A 16,976-nucleotide genomic window follows, 5' to 3' on the forward strand; every position below is an offset into this window, starting at 1 on the left:
TCCAGAGCTAGGATTTTTGCAGGATTGGCCCCAACGCTCAGCCTCCTGAGAAATCTCCCCAACCACATCATTACAATGTATTATGCATTTATATTGTTTGCTATTCATTCGTTCATTTATCTGTTATGTTTACATTACACCTTTCCAAGGATCTCAAGGTGCTGTGTGTGGTTCTCGTCCAAACCCCATTTCGTCCTCACGACAACCCTGTGAGGTAGGCTAGGCTAAGAGGTTGGTGACTGGCCCAACCCTGCTCATCTGAGCTCTCCCAGGGTTCGGCTTCCTTAGAAGAGGATGTGATGCCTTTAGGATATAGATATTTGTATTTGCACATACACATATATAACATGAGCCTAAGATATAGGGGTTCACAGGTGTTGGCTAGCACAAGAAGAAGAAGCCTGCAGGATCAGGCCGTTGCGATAGGTAAAAGCAAGTCCTGCATTATTCCAGCATTGCAGAGGGGTCAGTCTAGATGACTCGCAGGGTCCCTTCCAGGTCTATAATCCACGATTCTGAGCCTGTGTTCTCTCCCCCCTTTGGCAGGATCCTTTCAAGGCCCCAGACCCGCAGAGGATGGACCACCACGTGAACGGCACCCTAGCCGAGAAGCCGGGCCCCATGGACTACGGGGTCCAGATCCGCTTCATCAACGACTTGAAGGAGCCCAGCAAGTCGCAGAAGATCCGCCCCAAGCCCTCCAAGCCGGGCTCCTATGGGGTGGCGGTGCGGGTGCAGGGCATCGACGGGCAGCCCTTCGTGGTCCTCAACAGCGGCGAGAAAGGGGGAGACTCCTTCGGGGTGCAGATCAAAGGCGAGAGCAAGTACGGGGCCCCCGCCCGCAGCCCCCAGCGGGAGGACTCCTTCCCCGCTTCCCCTGGGGCAGGTTCTTCCTCCAAAGATGCTTCGGGATCCTTCAGCTCCGACTCCGACCTGCCGGAGAACCCGTACGGGGCCAGGCAGTCCCGGCACAGCTCCCGCTACAGCACCTCGGACGAGGAGCCCGGCCCGAGGCGCACCCCGAAAGCAGGCAGCTTGGAGGGGGGGCCCGCCCCGCAGCACCGCGGTGGCGGCTACCGGACACTGCCGCACAAAAAATCCTTCGGGGAGCAGCTGCGGCGGACTCAGTCGCACGGCTCCTTGCTCGACCCGGAGCCGGGTGAGCCTCCCGAGCCCAGCGCCCCTGGGGCCGGCCCCCCGGACACCTCCCGGCCCCCGCCTCCGCGGGGTGCCGCGAGGAGCACCAGCATGATGAACCTGGCTGGTCGCCGGCAGCCCAGCCCCAGGGAGGATTCTGGAGGCAGCCTCTCAGGCTTGAGACCCGTCCGCAAGCCGGCGGTGGCGAACTCTCCTGAGCCCGCCGCTCCGCCCGGCGCCGGCGACATCGACACCAAGCCTCTGTCCTCGGTGGACTCTCTGATCCACAAGTTTGACTCGAAGGCGCAGCAGCGGGGGCGGCCGTCCCGGAGGAGCCGGGTCTCTCTGGACGAGCGGAAGCGCTCTCAGAGCCTCGACGGGAGGGTGCCTTACTATGACACGGCCGACGGCCGGGAGCTGAGTGCCAGGGAGCGCCAGGCGGGCTCCGGAGGAGGGGCAGGGGGCTCGGCGACTGACCCCGAGCCCCCGGGAAGCAGGAGCCTCAGCAGGGCCTCTGGGCGGGCGGGGAAGGAGAACGGGCTGGACAAATCGCAGCTGACCCGGGAATGGGTCAACAAGAGCCTGGAGGAGCCAGCCTTGGAGAAGCAGGCGAGGAAATCGCAGCCAGACCTGCAGGTGATACTTTTTTCCTTGTGTTTTTGCGGGGCTGTCTGTGCCAATTTCTCCTGATGGCAGCCTACGGGGCCCAGCGTCTTTAGAGACGGAGACCAGGGGGGCCCGTCAGGAAAGCGGCCAGTTCAGCACGCTTGTCTTGAGAAGGTTGCCGTGCTTGTTATCAGTGAGATGCACCTCCGTGGCAGAACAGCTGCCGTGCATGCAGAAGGTCTCCGGTTCAGACCCTAGTGGCAGAACAGCTGCCGTGCACGCAGAAGGTCTCCGGTTCAGACCCTAGTGGCAGAACAGCTGCCGTGCATGCAGAAGGTCTCCGGTTCAGACCCTAGTGGCAGAACAGCTGCCGTGCACGCAGAAGGTCTCCGGTTCAGACCCTAGTGGCAGAACAGCTGCCGTGCATGCAGAAGGTCTCCGGTTCAGACCCTAGTGGCAGAACAGCTGCCGTGCACGCAGAAGGTCTCCGGTTCAGACCCTAGTGGCAGAACAGCTGCCGTGCATGCAGAAGGTCTCCGGTTCAGACCCTAGTGGCAGAACAGCTGCCGTGCATGCAGAAGGTCTCTGGTTCAGACCCTAGTGGCAGAACAGCTGCCGTGCATGCAGAAGGTCTCCAGTTCAGACCCTAGTGGCAGAACAGCTGCCGTGCACGCAGAAGGTCTCCGGTTCAGACCCTAGTGGCAGAACAGCTGCCGTGCACGCAGAAGGTCTCCGGTTCAGACCCTAGTGGCAGAACAGCTGCCGTGCATGCAGAAGGTCTCCGGTTCAGACCCTAGTGGCAGAACAGCTGCCGTGCATGCAGAAGGTCTCCGGTTCAGACCCTAGTGGCAGAACAGCTGCCGTGCACGCAGAAGGTCTCCGGTTCAGACCCTAGTGGCAGAACAGCTGCCGTGCACGCAGAAGGTCTCCGGTTCAGACCCTAGTGGCAGAACAGCTGCCATGCACGCAGAAGGTCTCCGGTTCAGACCCTAGTGGCATCTATCTCTAGGTAGTGCCAGGAGGGGCTCGTGCCAGAAACACCTGCCCATCAGCATAGACCTGTAACAAAGGAAATCCCCTGTGCTGCAAAAACAGACAAACTTTAAGCAATAGTCAGGCAACACGGGGCTAATAATGTTCTAACAAAATATATATAACCTGTATTATTTCACAATTCTTAAACAGAGAATATATGGTGGAGCTACAAGTAATAAAATACATCAATATTGTATGAACAAAATTAGAGAAGGTAATCCATCAGTATCACTGAGGCAAACAAGCCTCAGTCCCAATCCTGCAATCATGCAACAACTGAAGCCCCGACTGTAGCCATTCTTAAACAGAGAATATGTAATAGAATCACAGAAAATAAAAGTCTTATCACTGTTGCACAAACAAAATTAGACAATATAGTCCATCGGTATTGAAGGAGGCAAACAACAGTCTTTCAAGAGTCACAATCCTGTACCCGTTTGGTAATGGATGACCCAAAAACGTAGTACAGTTTTTCCGGATGACAAACTGTTTCCACAGTAATTCTTCGTCAACTGGCGATGATGTAAAATAAAATCCATTATAATTGTAATGAATACATGCCATATGAATGGTCTAACAGGTACTTCAAGTAGCATAAGATCAGCAATCACCAAGAAATGTTAATTGGCCTACAAGTCCCATCCTCCCTGGCCACTGGTCCTGCTAGCTAAGGATAATGGGAGTTTGCTCCCAGCAAATGCAAACCTCAAACAGAGGTTAGATGCCCATCTGTAATGGCCACTTTAACGGAGATTCCTGCATTGCAGGGGGTTGGACTGGGTGATCCTTGGGGGGCCCCCTTCCAATTCTACAGTTCTCTGATTCTATAAAACACTGTGAAACATCAAACATCAAAAACTTCCCTATACAGGACTGCCTTCAGATGTCTTCTGAAAGCAGTACATTTACCGTATTTTTCGCTCCATAAGACACACTTTTTCCCTCCTAAAAAGTAAGGGGAAATACCTGTGCGTCTTATGGAGCGAATGGTGGTCCCTGGAGCTGAATTGCCCAGGGGCCAAAAGAGGATCATGCTTTTTATTTTACAAAGGGAAAAGGGGGTGTTGGAAGGACCCCGCTCAGCAGCTGATCAGCAAGAGATCGGGAGAGAGATAAGAGTCCCGGCTCCCTTTCAGCCCCACCCTCCGTTGTTGAATGTGCTGCAGAGGGAGGTTGTTTGTTTCCCCAGGACATGTGACTGGCTGATTAGATTATCTGTCTGGAAACTGTAGAAATGGCTCCCTTTCCTTAAGATTTTTCAGAAATGTGAGTTAAACCTCATAAAAATGGGGCTTTTCCTCTTTGCTTTTCCCCCTTTGCAAAAGGAGCTTTGCTTTTCCCCCTTTGCAAAAAAAGCTGCAAAACCTAGCTGATCCTCGGGGAAAAAAAACCCAGGGCTTTTCCCTTTGCAAAAAAAGCTGCAAAACTTTTAGCTGATCCTCAAAAAAGCCAGGGCTTTTCCCTTTGCAAAAAAGCTGCAAAACTTTTAGCTGATCCTCAAAAAAAAAAAAAAGCACAAAAAGGGCTTTTAGAGGAGGAAAACCAGAAAAAATATTTTTTTTTCCTTGTTTCCTCCTCTAAAAATGAGGTGCGCCCTATGGTCCGGTGCGTTCTATGGAGCGAAAAATACGGTATCTCCTTGACATCTGATGGGAGGGCGTTCCACAGGGTGGGTGCCACTACTGAGAAGGCCCTCTGCCTGGTTCCCTGTAACTTCGCTTCTTGCCGTGGGGGAACCACCAGAAGACCCTCAGAGCAGGATCTTCAGGTATACAAGGCCGAGGCCGCTGAGGGCTGTATATTATAGATTTGTTTTTTTTGTTGTTTGTTTGTTAGCACCAACACTTCTAATTGTGCTCAGAAATGTACTGGGAGCCAATGTAGGTCTTTCAGGACCGGTGATATATGGTCTCGGCAGCCCCTCCCAGTCACCAAGTCTGGCAGCCACATTCTGGATTAGTTGTAGTTTCCGAGTCACCTTGAAAGGTAGCCCCACATAGAGCGCATTGCAGTAGTCCAAGCAGGAGATAACCAGAGCATGCGCCACTCTGGCGAGACGGTCTGTAGGCAGGGAGGGTCTCAGCCTGCGTACCAGATGGAGCTGGTAGACAGCCACCCTGGACACAGAATTGACCTGCGCCTCCGTGGACAGGAGTGCGTCCAAAATGACTCCCAGGCTGCGCACCTGGTCCTTCAGGGGCACAGTTACCCCATTCAGGACCAGGGAGTCCCCCACACCTGCCTGCCCCGTCCCCCCAAAACAGTACTTCTGTCTTGTCAGGATTCAACCTCAATCTGTTAGCCGCCATCCATCCTCCAACCGCCTCCAGACACTCACACAGGACATTCACCGCCTTCCCTGCTTCCAATTTAAACGAGAGGTATCACCTGCATATTGGTGAACACCTGTGTATAAGGTCCTGGGTTCAATCTTTGGCATCTCCTGGCAGCTCGAACAATGTCCACTGCCTGAAACTCTTGGGAGCCGCTGCCCATCAGCGTGGTCAGCACTGATCCAGATGGACCAAGGCTGTTTCCTATGCCCCAGTCTAGCCCTGTATTGTCTACTCTGACTGGCAGCAGCCTTTTGAAAACACTGCTTCCCTCCCTCTCAAAAAATGCTGGGGTTTAATCTTTGGGGGTTTTCTTCCAGCTGAAGTCCACCCCAGACCTCCTGAAGGACCAACAAGAGGTATCTCAGCCCGGAAGCAGTGACCACACCAAGGAGCTCATCTACAGTATTCTGAAGGATGGGTAAGCGTTGGGGCAGGAGCATAGGAGGGGCTGTGACCAATCGGATGTTTGTGGGAAGTTCACGGGGAGGGGCATGGAGGCAACTGCGTCTGGTAGATTGCCCCTGAATCTGGAAGCTCCATTTAGTCATTATACCCATTCGTCGGCCCGTTCTTTGCAAATGGGGGTTTAATTCTTTAAAAAAAATAAAAAAGAATTACTATTATTGCTATTTTAAAAGAAATTTCACAGGAGCAAATTAAAATATAATACGATGCACAGATGACTTATTTATTTGCATCTTGCCAGTGTGTGTCATATTATAACCCTGTAATTTTTTTAAATGTTTGGATTACATTTTAGGAGCACACACACACACACACACACACACACACACAGGGCTCTGCTGGATCCTATTTGGAATACATTAACAGGATCTGACATGCTGGCGATTTTCATTCTAAGCTGAGCTGGTTGATTTGATTTTTAGGATTATTATTATTATTTTTTTGCACTTTCAGAAACACAGAAAGCGACGCTGCGGTGAAGAGAAAGACCAACCTCGTCTTCGAGAAGGTCCAAGCGCTATCCGTAAGTACCTGGCGAGAAACATCCATGTCACATCTGTGAGACAAAATCATTTCCTCCGTGGCGTGATCCCTGCCCTCTTTCTGGCTGATGCGTCCCAGTTCGGGGTGGGGGTGGGGGGACAAGGACGGACCGCGGAACCCACATCCGTTCTGCCTGGATGCCAATATTCCCGGGCTTCTCTCCAGAACAATGAGGACTAGGAACTTGCCCTCGGATTCTCCAGAGCCCGAGATGGCTACGGTTTGTTTGATTGTGGAGATTTGTTTACTGTGTTCTTGGGAGACCGTGCAAAGGAGGTCACGAGGGGATTAAGGGAAAGGATAGGCCTGGGCGTGAGGCAGCCTGCCTTTTAAGAAAGGAATAACTAAGCTCTGCATTAATCCCAATGCACACTATACAAAGAACATAAGGAGAGCCCAGCTTGCTGGATCAGGCCAATGGCCCATCTAGCTAGCATCCTGTTCTCACAGTGGCCAGCCAGATACCTGTGGGAAACCTGAAAGCCGGATTTTCCCAGAGTTTCCATTTGGAACTGCCTTCCACCAAGCGAGAAGCATCATCCCTTGAGACTAATATTGTCTGCTAGGCTCTGATGGGCAGCAACACCGCTAGGGTCTCGGGCTGAGAAAGGCATTCTCTGCTATTGGCTGCTAGCTGGTTCTACTAACTGGAGACGCCAGGAATCGAACCTGGGTCCTGTGTGCAAACCATGAGCTCGGTGCTAGAGTCCCCACTCTGTTATACAAAACCTCCCAGATCCGATCCCTGGTATCCCCAGCTAGACTGGGAATGTCCCCCCTGCCTGAAACCCTGCTGCCAGTCAGTGTTGGCAATGCTGAGCTAGATGGGCCCAGTGGCTTGTGTTAAGCTAGCTTCCTCTCCTCTTTAAACCTGTCTTTTATTTGGAATTTTGAGGGCTGGAACCCTACTTTCTTTTTAGAGGCAGGACCCGAACTCAGGACCCCAGTCCCCCCAGCCTCAATAAGACTTCATCTTGTGGGTTGTCTAGAGTTGTACCCAGTGCTTTTTTTTCTGGGGGGGACGCAGGGGTACGCATACCCCCTAAACACTTTACGAATTGTAACTTTGGCCTCATTGAGGGGCAGTATTTCAATATGAGTAGGAAAATGAGAGTACCCCATGACATTTCTTTTAGGGGGGAAAAGGCACTGGTTGTACCAGCCCTGGAACGACAATTGCTCTCTTTACTGGGAAGATTATTATTATTATTTTAATGAACTTGCATGTATTTTCTCCACAAAGAAAGAGGATTGTCCTTCTGATATGAGGGGGGAAACTTTCCCATTGCCCTATCCAACCAAAACCAGACTCCCCTTTCCCCACGAGACCCCCGAAATGTGGAAAAGGGACAGATTAACTCTCGCCTGCCCCGAAATGTGGAAAAGGGACAGATTAACTCTCGCCTGCCCCGAAATGTGGAAAAGGGACAGATTAACTCTCGCCTGCCCCGAAATGTGGAAAAGGGACAGATTAACACTCGCCTGCCTGTCCTCTGCTCCGCGGGGCAAAGGGGTTTTTCTTTTTGCAGTGAATATCTTGCAGAGGAAAAAACGATCCCTGTGTCAGCAAGAGTTTGGATGGAACCCTTTCAAAGCCTTTGATCTCTGCTCAGCTTCCGATAGTGGAGAATCCCTGCTATGCATCTTCTCGGGGTGGGGGTGGGGGGGCATGTTAGCACTTTTTCAAACATGAACCCAAACATCTTTCTTTTATTCCTTTTTCATTTTTATTCTTTTTTTAAAGAGCTCTCCCGGCAAATCTTGCTCCCTCTCCCGCCTCCTGCCTCCAGCCCTGTTTCTCGACAGGCATCTCTTTCTCTGTCTATTGAAACTGACACCTCATGAGGACCGGCTGCTTGAGGGCGGAGGGAGTCCATGAACAGATGACTCTCCGGTTGAAGGGATGTGGAAAGGGCCTCGGGTGCAAGAAGGCTGCTTGCCCAAGCTTTCCATTTCAAAGCGGAGAGCTTTGCGGGGTGGGGAGTCATTGCAGACGCCCGGGTTATGGGTTTTTTTGCGACGGTGGTGCTTCCCCCCCCCCCAGAATTCCAAGGCGCCGACCGTATTCCGTTTCTCCAGCGTCTCCCCATCTGATGCCCTTTGCTTCCCAGTGTGGTGTAGTGGTTAAGAGTGGTAGACTCGTAATCTGGGGAACCGGGTTCGCGTCTCCGCTCCTCCACATGCAGCTGCTGGGTGACCTTGGGCTAGTCACACTTCTCTGAAGTCTCTCAGCCCCTCACAGAGTGTTTGTTGTGGGGGAGGAAGGGAAAAGGAGAATGTGAGCCGCTTTGAGACTCCTTCGGGTAGTGATAAAGCGGGATATCAAATCCAAACTCTTCTTCTTCTTCTTCCCCCTCCCCTCTTTTCTTTTCTGGGAAGGCTGCCCCTACGGCGCAGTCGACAGCCTCCCTCCCCCCGGCCGGCGGACTGACTCAGAAGTTGGAGGAGCTGCAGCGGAAGTTGGACGAGGAGACGAAGGTGTGTTGGCACCTCTTCCCCTTTCGTTGGAACAGGAACCTCGCCTGTATTGTCTTTTCCCCGGGGACACCGTCCTACTCAAAACAAACAAGGAACAGAACAGATGGGGCCATGTTCTCCTCCTTCCAGACTTGCATGCATGCAGGAGATCCCAGGTTCAAGTCACCTGGAGAAGGGGCTGGGTGTGTCTCCTCTTCCCTGTTTAAAACCAGCCCTCGATTCAGAACCGCGAGGACCGGAGTCTTGCTCTTATCTTTAGGGAGAGAGGTGCTGCATCTCCAGGGGCAGAGCATCTGCTTTGCATGTAGAACGTCCCAGGTGCCTCCAGGCAGCGCTAGGAGCGTCCCTTGCTTCTGACAGCCAGTGTCGGACAGCCCTGAGCTACATGGGCCAAGGGGCAGACTCAGTACAGGGCAGCTTTCTCTGTTCCCATTTAGTACAGCCGTCTCCTTAAAACCCCAAGGACTAGAAACTTAACACATATATTTAAAACGCGGCCATGTAGGTCGCTTGGCGTGCAGAAGGTCCCAGGTTCAATCCTCAACACCTCCAGGAAGGCCTGGGAGTGTCCCCTGCCTGAAACACCGGAGAGCTGCTGCCAGTCAGTGTAGGCAATATTGGGGTTAGGTGCCTGGGGTCTCTGCTCTTTCCTCCCCACTGCTCCCCAGTCAGTGGGTCTGCGGCCGCCATATTTGTCACGCTTTCCCATCCAAGCTGTGGGAAGCAGAGGCTTCTGGGTAATGCCAGAACATCTGGAAAAAAACTGTAGATGGCTGCATTCTGGGCCTAATTATTTTCTTTCTTTCTTCCAACCCCCCACCCCCAAACGCAGCTTCGTCAGAGGTTGGAGCTGTTGCAAAACGGCCACAGGAACGGCGCCCCCCACGACCTGGAGGTCCAGCTGGAGGAGTCTGAAGAGGAGTGCCACCGGCTGCGGGTGGCCTTTGAGAAGAAGAGCCAGGAACTCCAGGGCAGTGTCCAAGAGTAAGTGCAAATCAGGGGAGGTTTTTTTTTGGGGGGGGAAGCCTTGCCTCCAGATCTCAAGAGCCCCAGGTAGTACCTGCTTCCTGCCCTCCTTCAGGTGGGGGGGGCTTGTCACCTGAAGGTCTCCAAGCATCTTACAGCAAAATAAGATATACCGTACTGTACATAATACCCTGGAGGGGGTGGTGGAAAGAGGGAGGCAGGGCTGCTGCACAGAGGTAAAAATTTGCATGTGTTGCCCCTCCCACTTTTGCCTCTGGCCCCGCCCACCACCAGGTGGCGCCCAGGAGGAAAGGGTAAAAATGCATCACCATAGCACCTGGGAGAAAGAGGGATGGATTTGAGCCTACAGCCGCAGTGTCCAGATCGGCCGTTTCTGGATCCAGAGGGTTGGGGGAGGGGGAGAAGAGTTGGTTGTGGCTGAATCTCAGCTGTGCTACCGTTGCCTCCGTGCAGCCTGTGTCACTTGCGGTCTCGGTGATGCTTGTATTGCAGTCTCTATATAGCTCACGGGGTGAATAAACTTCGTAGGCAAGGACACAGCAGAAGGACTTTGATTTAATCCTCCGCTCCAGTGGTCCCCAACCCTACAAAAAACATTATTCAGACTAGCGGCTTGCATGTCCCACTAAGGAAGATGATAATAACAACACAATCAAGTTCAAAACTAGCAATGTCGGATAATAAATGTTGGAAATGTAAAGGAAAAGAAGGAACTTTTTGCCACATGTGGTGGACGTGCCCCAAAGTAAAAGACATCTGGGAAAGGATTTATAATGAGATGAAAAAAGTGTTAAGAGACACTTTTATATAAAAATCCAGAAGCCTTTTTACTGGGAATAGTGGGGGAGGAAATCCCCAAAAAAGGACATTACATTCTTTTTGTATGCCACAACTGCTGTGAGGCTACTATTAGCTAAGAATTGGAAGAGCCAAGATTTACCAATTATTTGATGAATGGCAAATGAAGATGTTGGACTTTATGGAACTCGCCAAGCTGACAGGGAGACTCCACGACCAGGAAGAAGAGACGGTGGAAGAAGATCAGAAGAAATTTAAATATTGGGGGGGGGGGGAATAATGTAATTTTTTTTTAAAGCTTAGGGAATTAATTATAGGTTTTCGGAATTCACCCAGGAATTAGGTTAATTTTAAACTGTTTTTGAAAGAAATTTTGGTTAAGGTGGTAATTTGTTAGAAACTGCCAAAGAAGATTAGGGAACTGAAATTCAGAAAGGGGGGGTTGACTAGGGGAAGTCACTTACTGATGTAAAGAAAAAGTTATGTTATTATAAGAATAATCTCCTTTTATTTTATTTTTTATGTCTTTTTGTGTTTTGTTTTGTTTTTCTTTCAAAATGAATATTTTTTTTTTTTAAAGTTCAAAACTAGCAATGGATTGCGATCCGATAGAAACTGTTCGGCGTAATTGATTCGACAAAACTGAACTTGATCAAGTAATGCCGGCTATTCAAAGTCCGATAGTTACTGACGCCTCTAGCCCTACTCGGCACGGTTAACATGAACTCCCACCCCCCTTCTCTTTTCTCCTTCCTGATTCTTAAGGCTGAAGGACGTGAAAACAATCAAGGAAGAGACAGAAGCCAAGCTGGCCGACTTGGAAGACCAGCTGATGGAGATGCAGGAGGAGTTGGACCGGATCCGGGAGCCGATGGGAGATTCTCCGGACAGGGATGCTTTGCTGAAAGTAAGTGGCCTCTGCGTAGCTCCGCAACGTGCCAGCGTAATAGAATCACAGAGCTGTAGGGGTGTAAGGGACCCTGGGGCTCATCTAGTTGTTTGGTGGAAGCCGCCCAGAGTGACTGGGGAGACCCAGCCAGATGGGCGGGGTACAAATAATAAATTATTATTATTATTAGTCTAACCCCCTGCAACGCAGGAATCGCAGCTCAGTAATTCCTGACAGGTGCCCCTCCCCCCAATTTTGGATTTAAAACTTCCAGCATAGGAGAGATCACCACGTCCATTCCACGATCGAACAGCTCTTACTGCATGACGACAGCCTTACAATTTTATGTCTATAGGAAGACATGCAAAACCACTTTTGTGGTTAAGAGTGTTGGACAAGGGCCAGGTGTGGGGGAATCTTTGGCCTTCCCAGGGGCGTAGCAAGGTAAATTGTTACCCGGTGGCGATTTTTTTTTTGTCCCCCCCCCCCCCCGAGGCATGGGAAGGTCAGGTGGTACCCGGTGCAGAAAATTTATTGTCAACCTCCCCATTGATTCCCCCCCCCCCCCGCAAAAATGGTTTTACGTCATTTCATATTTTCTTACAAAGGAATAATAACAAGTAATAATAATAAAGAACTTTTATTTATATCCCGCCCTCCCCGGCCAAAGTTGGGCTCAGGGTGGCTAACATCAGATAGATAACATTGGCATTAAATCAAACAATAATTAAATTACCTCCTAAAAACATCTCAAAATCAAATTAAAGTCTAATTAGATGGCTTTCCACAGGGTTAGGGTTGGGAACAGTAAGTGTTCTCTGAACTGAAATTTCAGCCTTCATGACATAGGAAAACAGCCAAGTGAACAGCTTATTCCCGAATAGGATTCCTTATTCCGATATGCATGAAATTTCATATATAGCTATATAATCCCTAGAATAGTAAGATAAGACCTTCGGAGCAGGCATTTAAAAAAAAATTTCAAATAAAAAAATTTCAAATAAAATAATAATTTTTTTTCTCCCAAAAAAATTGTTCCTTGATAATTTGTCACCCCCTCCATTATGGAACCCGGGGCGGCCCGCCCCCTTGCTACGCCCCTGGGCCTTCCAGGTGTTGCAGCGGCTAATGGGAGTTGTAGTTGGTCAGCATCTGGAGGGCAAAAGGTTCCCCCAGGCCTGGGAGACTAGAGTTCAAATCCCTGCTCAGCCACGAAGCTTGCTTAGGCGTGATCTTGGATCAGTCGTTGTATTTTGCCCTTACCTACTTCACAGAGTTGGTTGTGAGGATGAAATGGGGTGTGGCCTGGGGAGATCCCTGAGGGCCAGCTAGGTTATCTCTGCCTGAAGTTGCCCACCCCTTTTCTAAGAAAAACTCCCAACTGGACACAGGCTTTGTCTTGCAAATTATTTATTTGCTTATTTAGAGCATATGGCTAGCAGAGTGGCTTATGTTTGACGGTCCCTGCCGTCAAACTTATAATCTTTTTTAAACAAAAACCAACCACTCAACAACCACAGCACACGAGGAAAAAGGGACGTGGAGGGAAGAGGAAAAACTCGAGCTCTAAACGCTGGCCCAATTCAGTGCCAGAAGGTGCCCGATGGAGCTGGCCTGGCAAAGCTGAGCCAATGGGGTGAGAGCCAGTTCTGCCCTCTTCCCCCAGGAGCTGCTGGAGACCAGAGAGGAGCTGGAGGAGGTTCTGAGGGCCCGGCAGAAGCTGGAGGATCACCTGCGCCAGAGGGAGAGGGAGCTGACGGCCCTGAAGGGGGCCCTGAAGGAGGAGGTGGCCAGCCACGACCGGGAGCTGGACCGGGTGCGGCAGGAGTACCAGCATGACATGGAGCAGCTCCGGCGCAACATGGAGGACGTGTCGCAGGTGAGCCTGGCTTAGTGCACTTCCAATGCTTGGGCTCCAAGAATCGCAGCCTAACTAGCTCTCTGCGAAATGCAGGCAAGGGGAGCATGTGCTCCTACCTGCTGTTGAGCTTTGCCGTCTCCAGTTGCAGATGGGAGGCCCACGTAGATGGCTGGCTTTCTTTCGGTGAATGAGAACGGAACACCTTGCACTTAGAAATCTAGCACATCAGGGAGAAGCGGCCTGTCCGCTCCCTGACATGCTAGTTTTCTGTGTGCAGCGATATCGGGCAGGTTATGGGCCCTCACCCATAAGTCTTGGTGGCAAGACTTAGACCCTCATCTCTGCTTTTACATGAACTCTCCGCATCCCATCAGCAACCCTGCAGAGCGGCTGCCAGTCAGAGCCATTTGGTCAGAGTTGGAGATAAGGCAGATTCTGTGTTAGAAACACTCGGCACAGCAGGTCCTGCCGGTGGCGACCATCCTTTATAGCCCAGAGACCATTGTGCTGATCCAGGCCACCACTGACAAACTTGACATCTTGTCCGGGGACCGGTCCTACCGTTAGGCAGAGGGAGGTGACAAAACATCCTTTATGCCCAAGAATAATCGCCCTGACCCTGTTCACCACTTAGAGACATTAGATCTCATCTGGGGGCCGGCCCTGCCATTAGGCAGAATGAGACAGCAAGCATCCTATATGCCCCAGAATCATCTTCCGGACACCAGTCGCCACTTGCAAACAGGGCCAGTCCATATCTGTCAACTTTTCCCTTTTCTTGCGGGGAATCCTATTCGGAATAAGGGAATTTCCCTTTAAAAAAGGGAAAGTTTGACAGATAAGAGCCAGTCCTGCCATTTGGCAGAGTAACCGCAGGCCTCCCCCCGCCCTCCCTGCGCATGCTTCCTGACCTCCAAGGGCCACTTCTCCATCTGTTTGGAGTCCAGAGCTGTGCATAGCGCAAGCATGCGCCGCCCAAGCCAGACTGCCACCTTCGGGCGTGCTAGACAACGCCGCCCCATTGCCGCAAGGTTCAAGCACCAGCCCGCTTTGGCACGTGGGGGAAATCGTAGCTTTGCCTCTCCTCGTCTCTTGCCAGGATCAGGCCAGCCTGGAGTCGGAGAGGCAGAAGATCAACGCCGTGGTGAGGAATCTGCAGAGGGAGCTTCAGGAGAGCGGCGAGGAGGCCTCCCACTGGAAGGAGATGTTCCAGAAGAACAAAGACGAACTGCGAAGCACCAAGCAGGAGTGAGTCGTCGTCCCCCCCCCCCCCGATTCCTCCCCAAACCTTTAAAAATTGAGCCAATTTATTTTTATGCGCAGGGCAGCATGTGGGTCGCTGGTGTGTCCTGTGTTTTTTCTCAGCCTTTTAGGCTTCTGTAGCGAGGGGCAGCCAAGACAGCGCTTTCCAAACTTTTTTTGGGGCGTCCCACTGCCCCCTTGGTTTCATAAACTCATCCGCAATGCCCCCTACCCTATCACACCCTATCACACAAAAACGGATTCTTCTGAGTAGGGCTTCCCATGACCCACTAAGGAAGATAACATTCAAAAGAATTAATGGGATACAAAATCCAATTAAAACAACTTAGTTTAATTCAACCAAACAGGTGAATTTGATCCAGGGGCCCCTGCTTTCCAAAGTCAACCCCCACTGCCGCTCCTTCCTTCTTAGCCTCCCCCTAAGTCAGTGGTTCTCAAGCTTTCTCCTCTGGACCACACTTTCAGAACAAAAATTTGCTGGTGCCAAACTGGTGTGTGTGTGTTTTTTTTTAATTGATAAGAAACACGTTGGAAAACAAAAAGTGTAACAACTCCTAGCAGTGTTTGATTTATGACATAGAATGCAGTGACTTTAAAATATGGTCATGGCGCATGCAGAAAGTATAAAACAATGCGGCTCCTTAAGAGCATTAATTATTCCCAAAATTTAATTACAGTCATACCTCAGGTTGTGCTCGCTGCAGGTTGCCTGTTTTCAGGATATGAATGTGCTGAACCCGGAAGTACCGGAACGGGTTACTTCCAGGTTTTGGCACTCATGCATGCACAGAAGCACTAAATCGTGTTTTGCGCATGTGCAGAAGCGCCGAATTGCGTCACGTGCGTGCGCAGACACAGCAGCGCGGGTTGCGAACGCGCCTCCCGCACGGATCGCGTTTGCAACCCAAGCACCCACTGTGCAAAGGAGCCTGTGACTTTTGTACCTGAAGTATGTATTGCAATGAGAGGTGTGAGCTTGCTTTGGCCGGGTAATCTCATTTGCATGAGGTCTAATTTGAGACAGAGAAACTCTCATCTCTTCATCAACACAAAGAAGGCTTTGTCATTTCTGACCTTTGGTATTTCTCACAAGTTGAAAATCCCTGTTCACTGTGTTGAAAGAAAAAGGATAAGTGGAAATGAACTGCAGCTGAGTTGACTGGAAGTCAAGCACAGGGTGAGAGGGGTGTTGAAAGGTGGTGGGGAAAACAGATGTAAGGATGCAAGGGAAGACTGGTCACGTTTCCCCCCCCCCTCCGTTTCTGTTCTTTATTTGTTGTTTTTGTTGTTGTTGTTGTTTTTCTGTAAATGATTGAATGTTAGTTTATTTTGTTTGTAATAATGAGTGAATGTAATAATGAGTGAATGTTAGTTTGTTTTGTTTGTAATATGCGAATGTATTAATAGTTGTATTGACGAATAATAAAATAAAGCTTTTTATAATAAAAAAAAGAATTAAAAAAAAGAAAATCCCTGTTCACAACAATATGCCGGGGAGAACTCTAGGAGAATAGCCAATGCTTTTGAATATCTATCCATATTCCGCAAATAAAAAACCCCAAATATTTTGATACCACCCTTGGCTGTCCCTGCCACACTTGCTGTCATCACCTGCCGCAGCAGTGTGGCGCACCGCCCCCTCTGACAACCACTGTCCTAGGTGATCTCACTGCCCCCCATAGGAACACCTGTCCTAGAAGCTTTTCGGTGTTTCACTCACCTTGCCTTTAGTGGAAGGGCTGGTGCGAATTCAGCAAATTGCAATTAAATGGCTCCTGTTTCTGGCTCTCCTTCCTTTGACCGCCTCCAGGCTGATGCAGGTGAAGGTGGAACGCGAGGACTTTGAGGAGGAGCTGAAGGAGCTGAGGGAGCGTTTCGCGGTCGTGCGGCAGGAAGCGGATCAGGCCCGGAACGGCGCTGGCGATTCCGGAGAGGCCAGCGCCCTCAGGAAGGTGTGCTGGGTTCACGGGGGTTCCTAGGGCAGACTCTGGCTTGCAGGGGTGTGGGTGGGCTTAGGTGGAAATGTTCAAAGGTTCTGGAACCTGGGCGGGGCCAGGGGCAGACAGGAGGCGGGGCTAATCACAGAAGCTTTTTGTTTCACTCTAGCGGCTGCAAGAGGGTTGTTTGGGGAGTGTTGACCTGCCCCTATCCTGCATATGCTGCCAGATCCTCCAAGTGTCCCTATGTTCCTGGGATGTCCCTGATTTAGGGAAGCCGTCCCAGTTTCTGATTTGATCCCGGAATGTCCCACTTTTCCTTAAAGGTAAAGGGACCCCTGACCGTTAGGTCCAGTCGCAGACGACTCTGGGGTTGTGTGCTCATCTCGCTTTACTGGCCGAGGGAGCCGGCGTTTGTCCGCAGACAGCTTCCGGGTCAAGTTGCCAGCATGACTAAGCGCATGGAAACGCCATTTACCTTCCCGCCAGAGCGGTACCTATTTATCTACTTGCACTTTGACGTGCAGAAGCAGGGACCGAACATCGGGAGCTCACCTCGTCGCGGGGATTCGAACCGCCAACCTTCTGATCGGCACGCCCTAGGCTCTGTGGTTTAGACCACAGCGCCACCCGCATCCTAT

The 16,976-nt window shown here is 50.9% G+C and overlaps 1 protein-coding gene across 2 annotated transcripts in view; it reads left to right on the forward strand.

Annotated features, from left to right (window-relative positions):
• CGN (cingulin) overlaps nucleotides 1-16,976 on the forward strand; it is a 53,211-nt gene that overhangs the window by 18,378 nt on the left and 17,857 nt on the right. For both annotated transcript variants that reach the window (XM_033174530.1, XM_033174531.1), the window contains exons 2-10: nucleotides 547-1,773; nucleotides 5,432-5,532; nucleotides 6,033-6,102; nucleotides 8,502-8,600; nucleotides 9,433-9,584; nucleotides 11,151-11,292; nucleotides 12,941-13,153; nucleotides 14,235-14,383; nucleotides 16,209-16,350. In XM_033174530.1, the coding sequence (XP_033030421.1) occupies nucleotides 577-1,773; nucleotides 5,432-5,532; nucleotides 6,033-6,102; nucleotides 8,502-8,600; nucleotides 9,433-9,584; nucleotides 11,151-11,292; nucleotides 12,941-13,153; nucleotides 14,235-14,383; nucleotides 16,209-16,350 (2,265 nt within the window). In that variant the 5' untranslated portion in view covers nucleotides 547-576. The remainder of the gene's footprint in view (nucleotides 1-546; nucleotides 1,774-5,431; nucleotides 5,533-6,032; nucleotides 6,103-8,501; nucleotides 8,601-9,432; nucleotides 9,585-11,150; nucleotides 11,293-12,940; nucleotides 13,154-14,234; nucleotides 14,384-16,208; nucleotides 16,351-16,976) is intronic.

Source organism: Lacerta agilis, chromosome 17, assembly GCF_009819535.1.
Source record: "Lacerta agilis isolate rLacAgi1 chromosome 17, rLacAgi1.pri, whole genome shotgun sequence".
NCBI lineage: Eukaryota > Metazoa > Chordata > Lepidosauria > Squamata > Lacertidae > Lacerta > Lacerta agilis.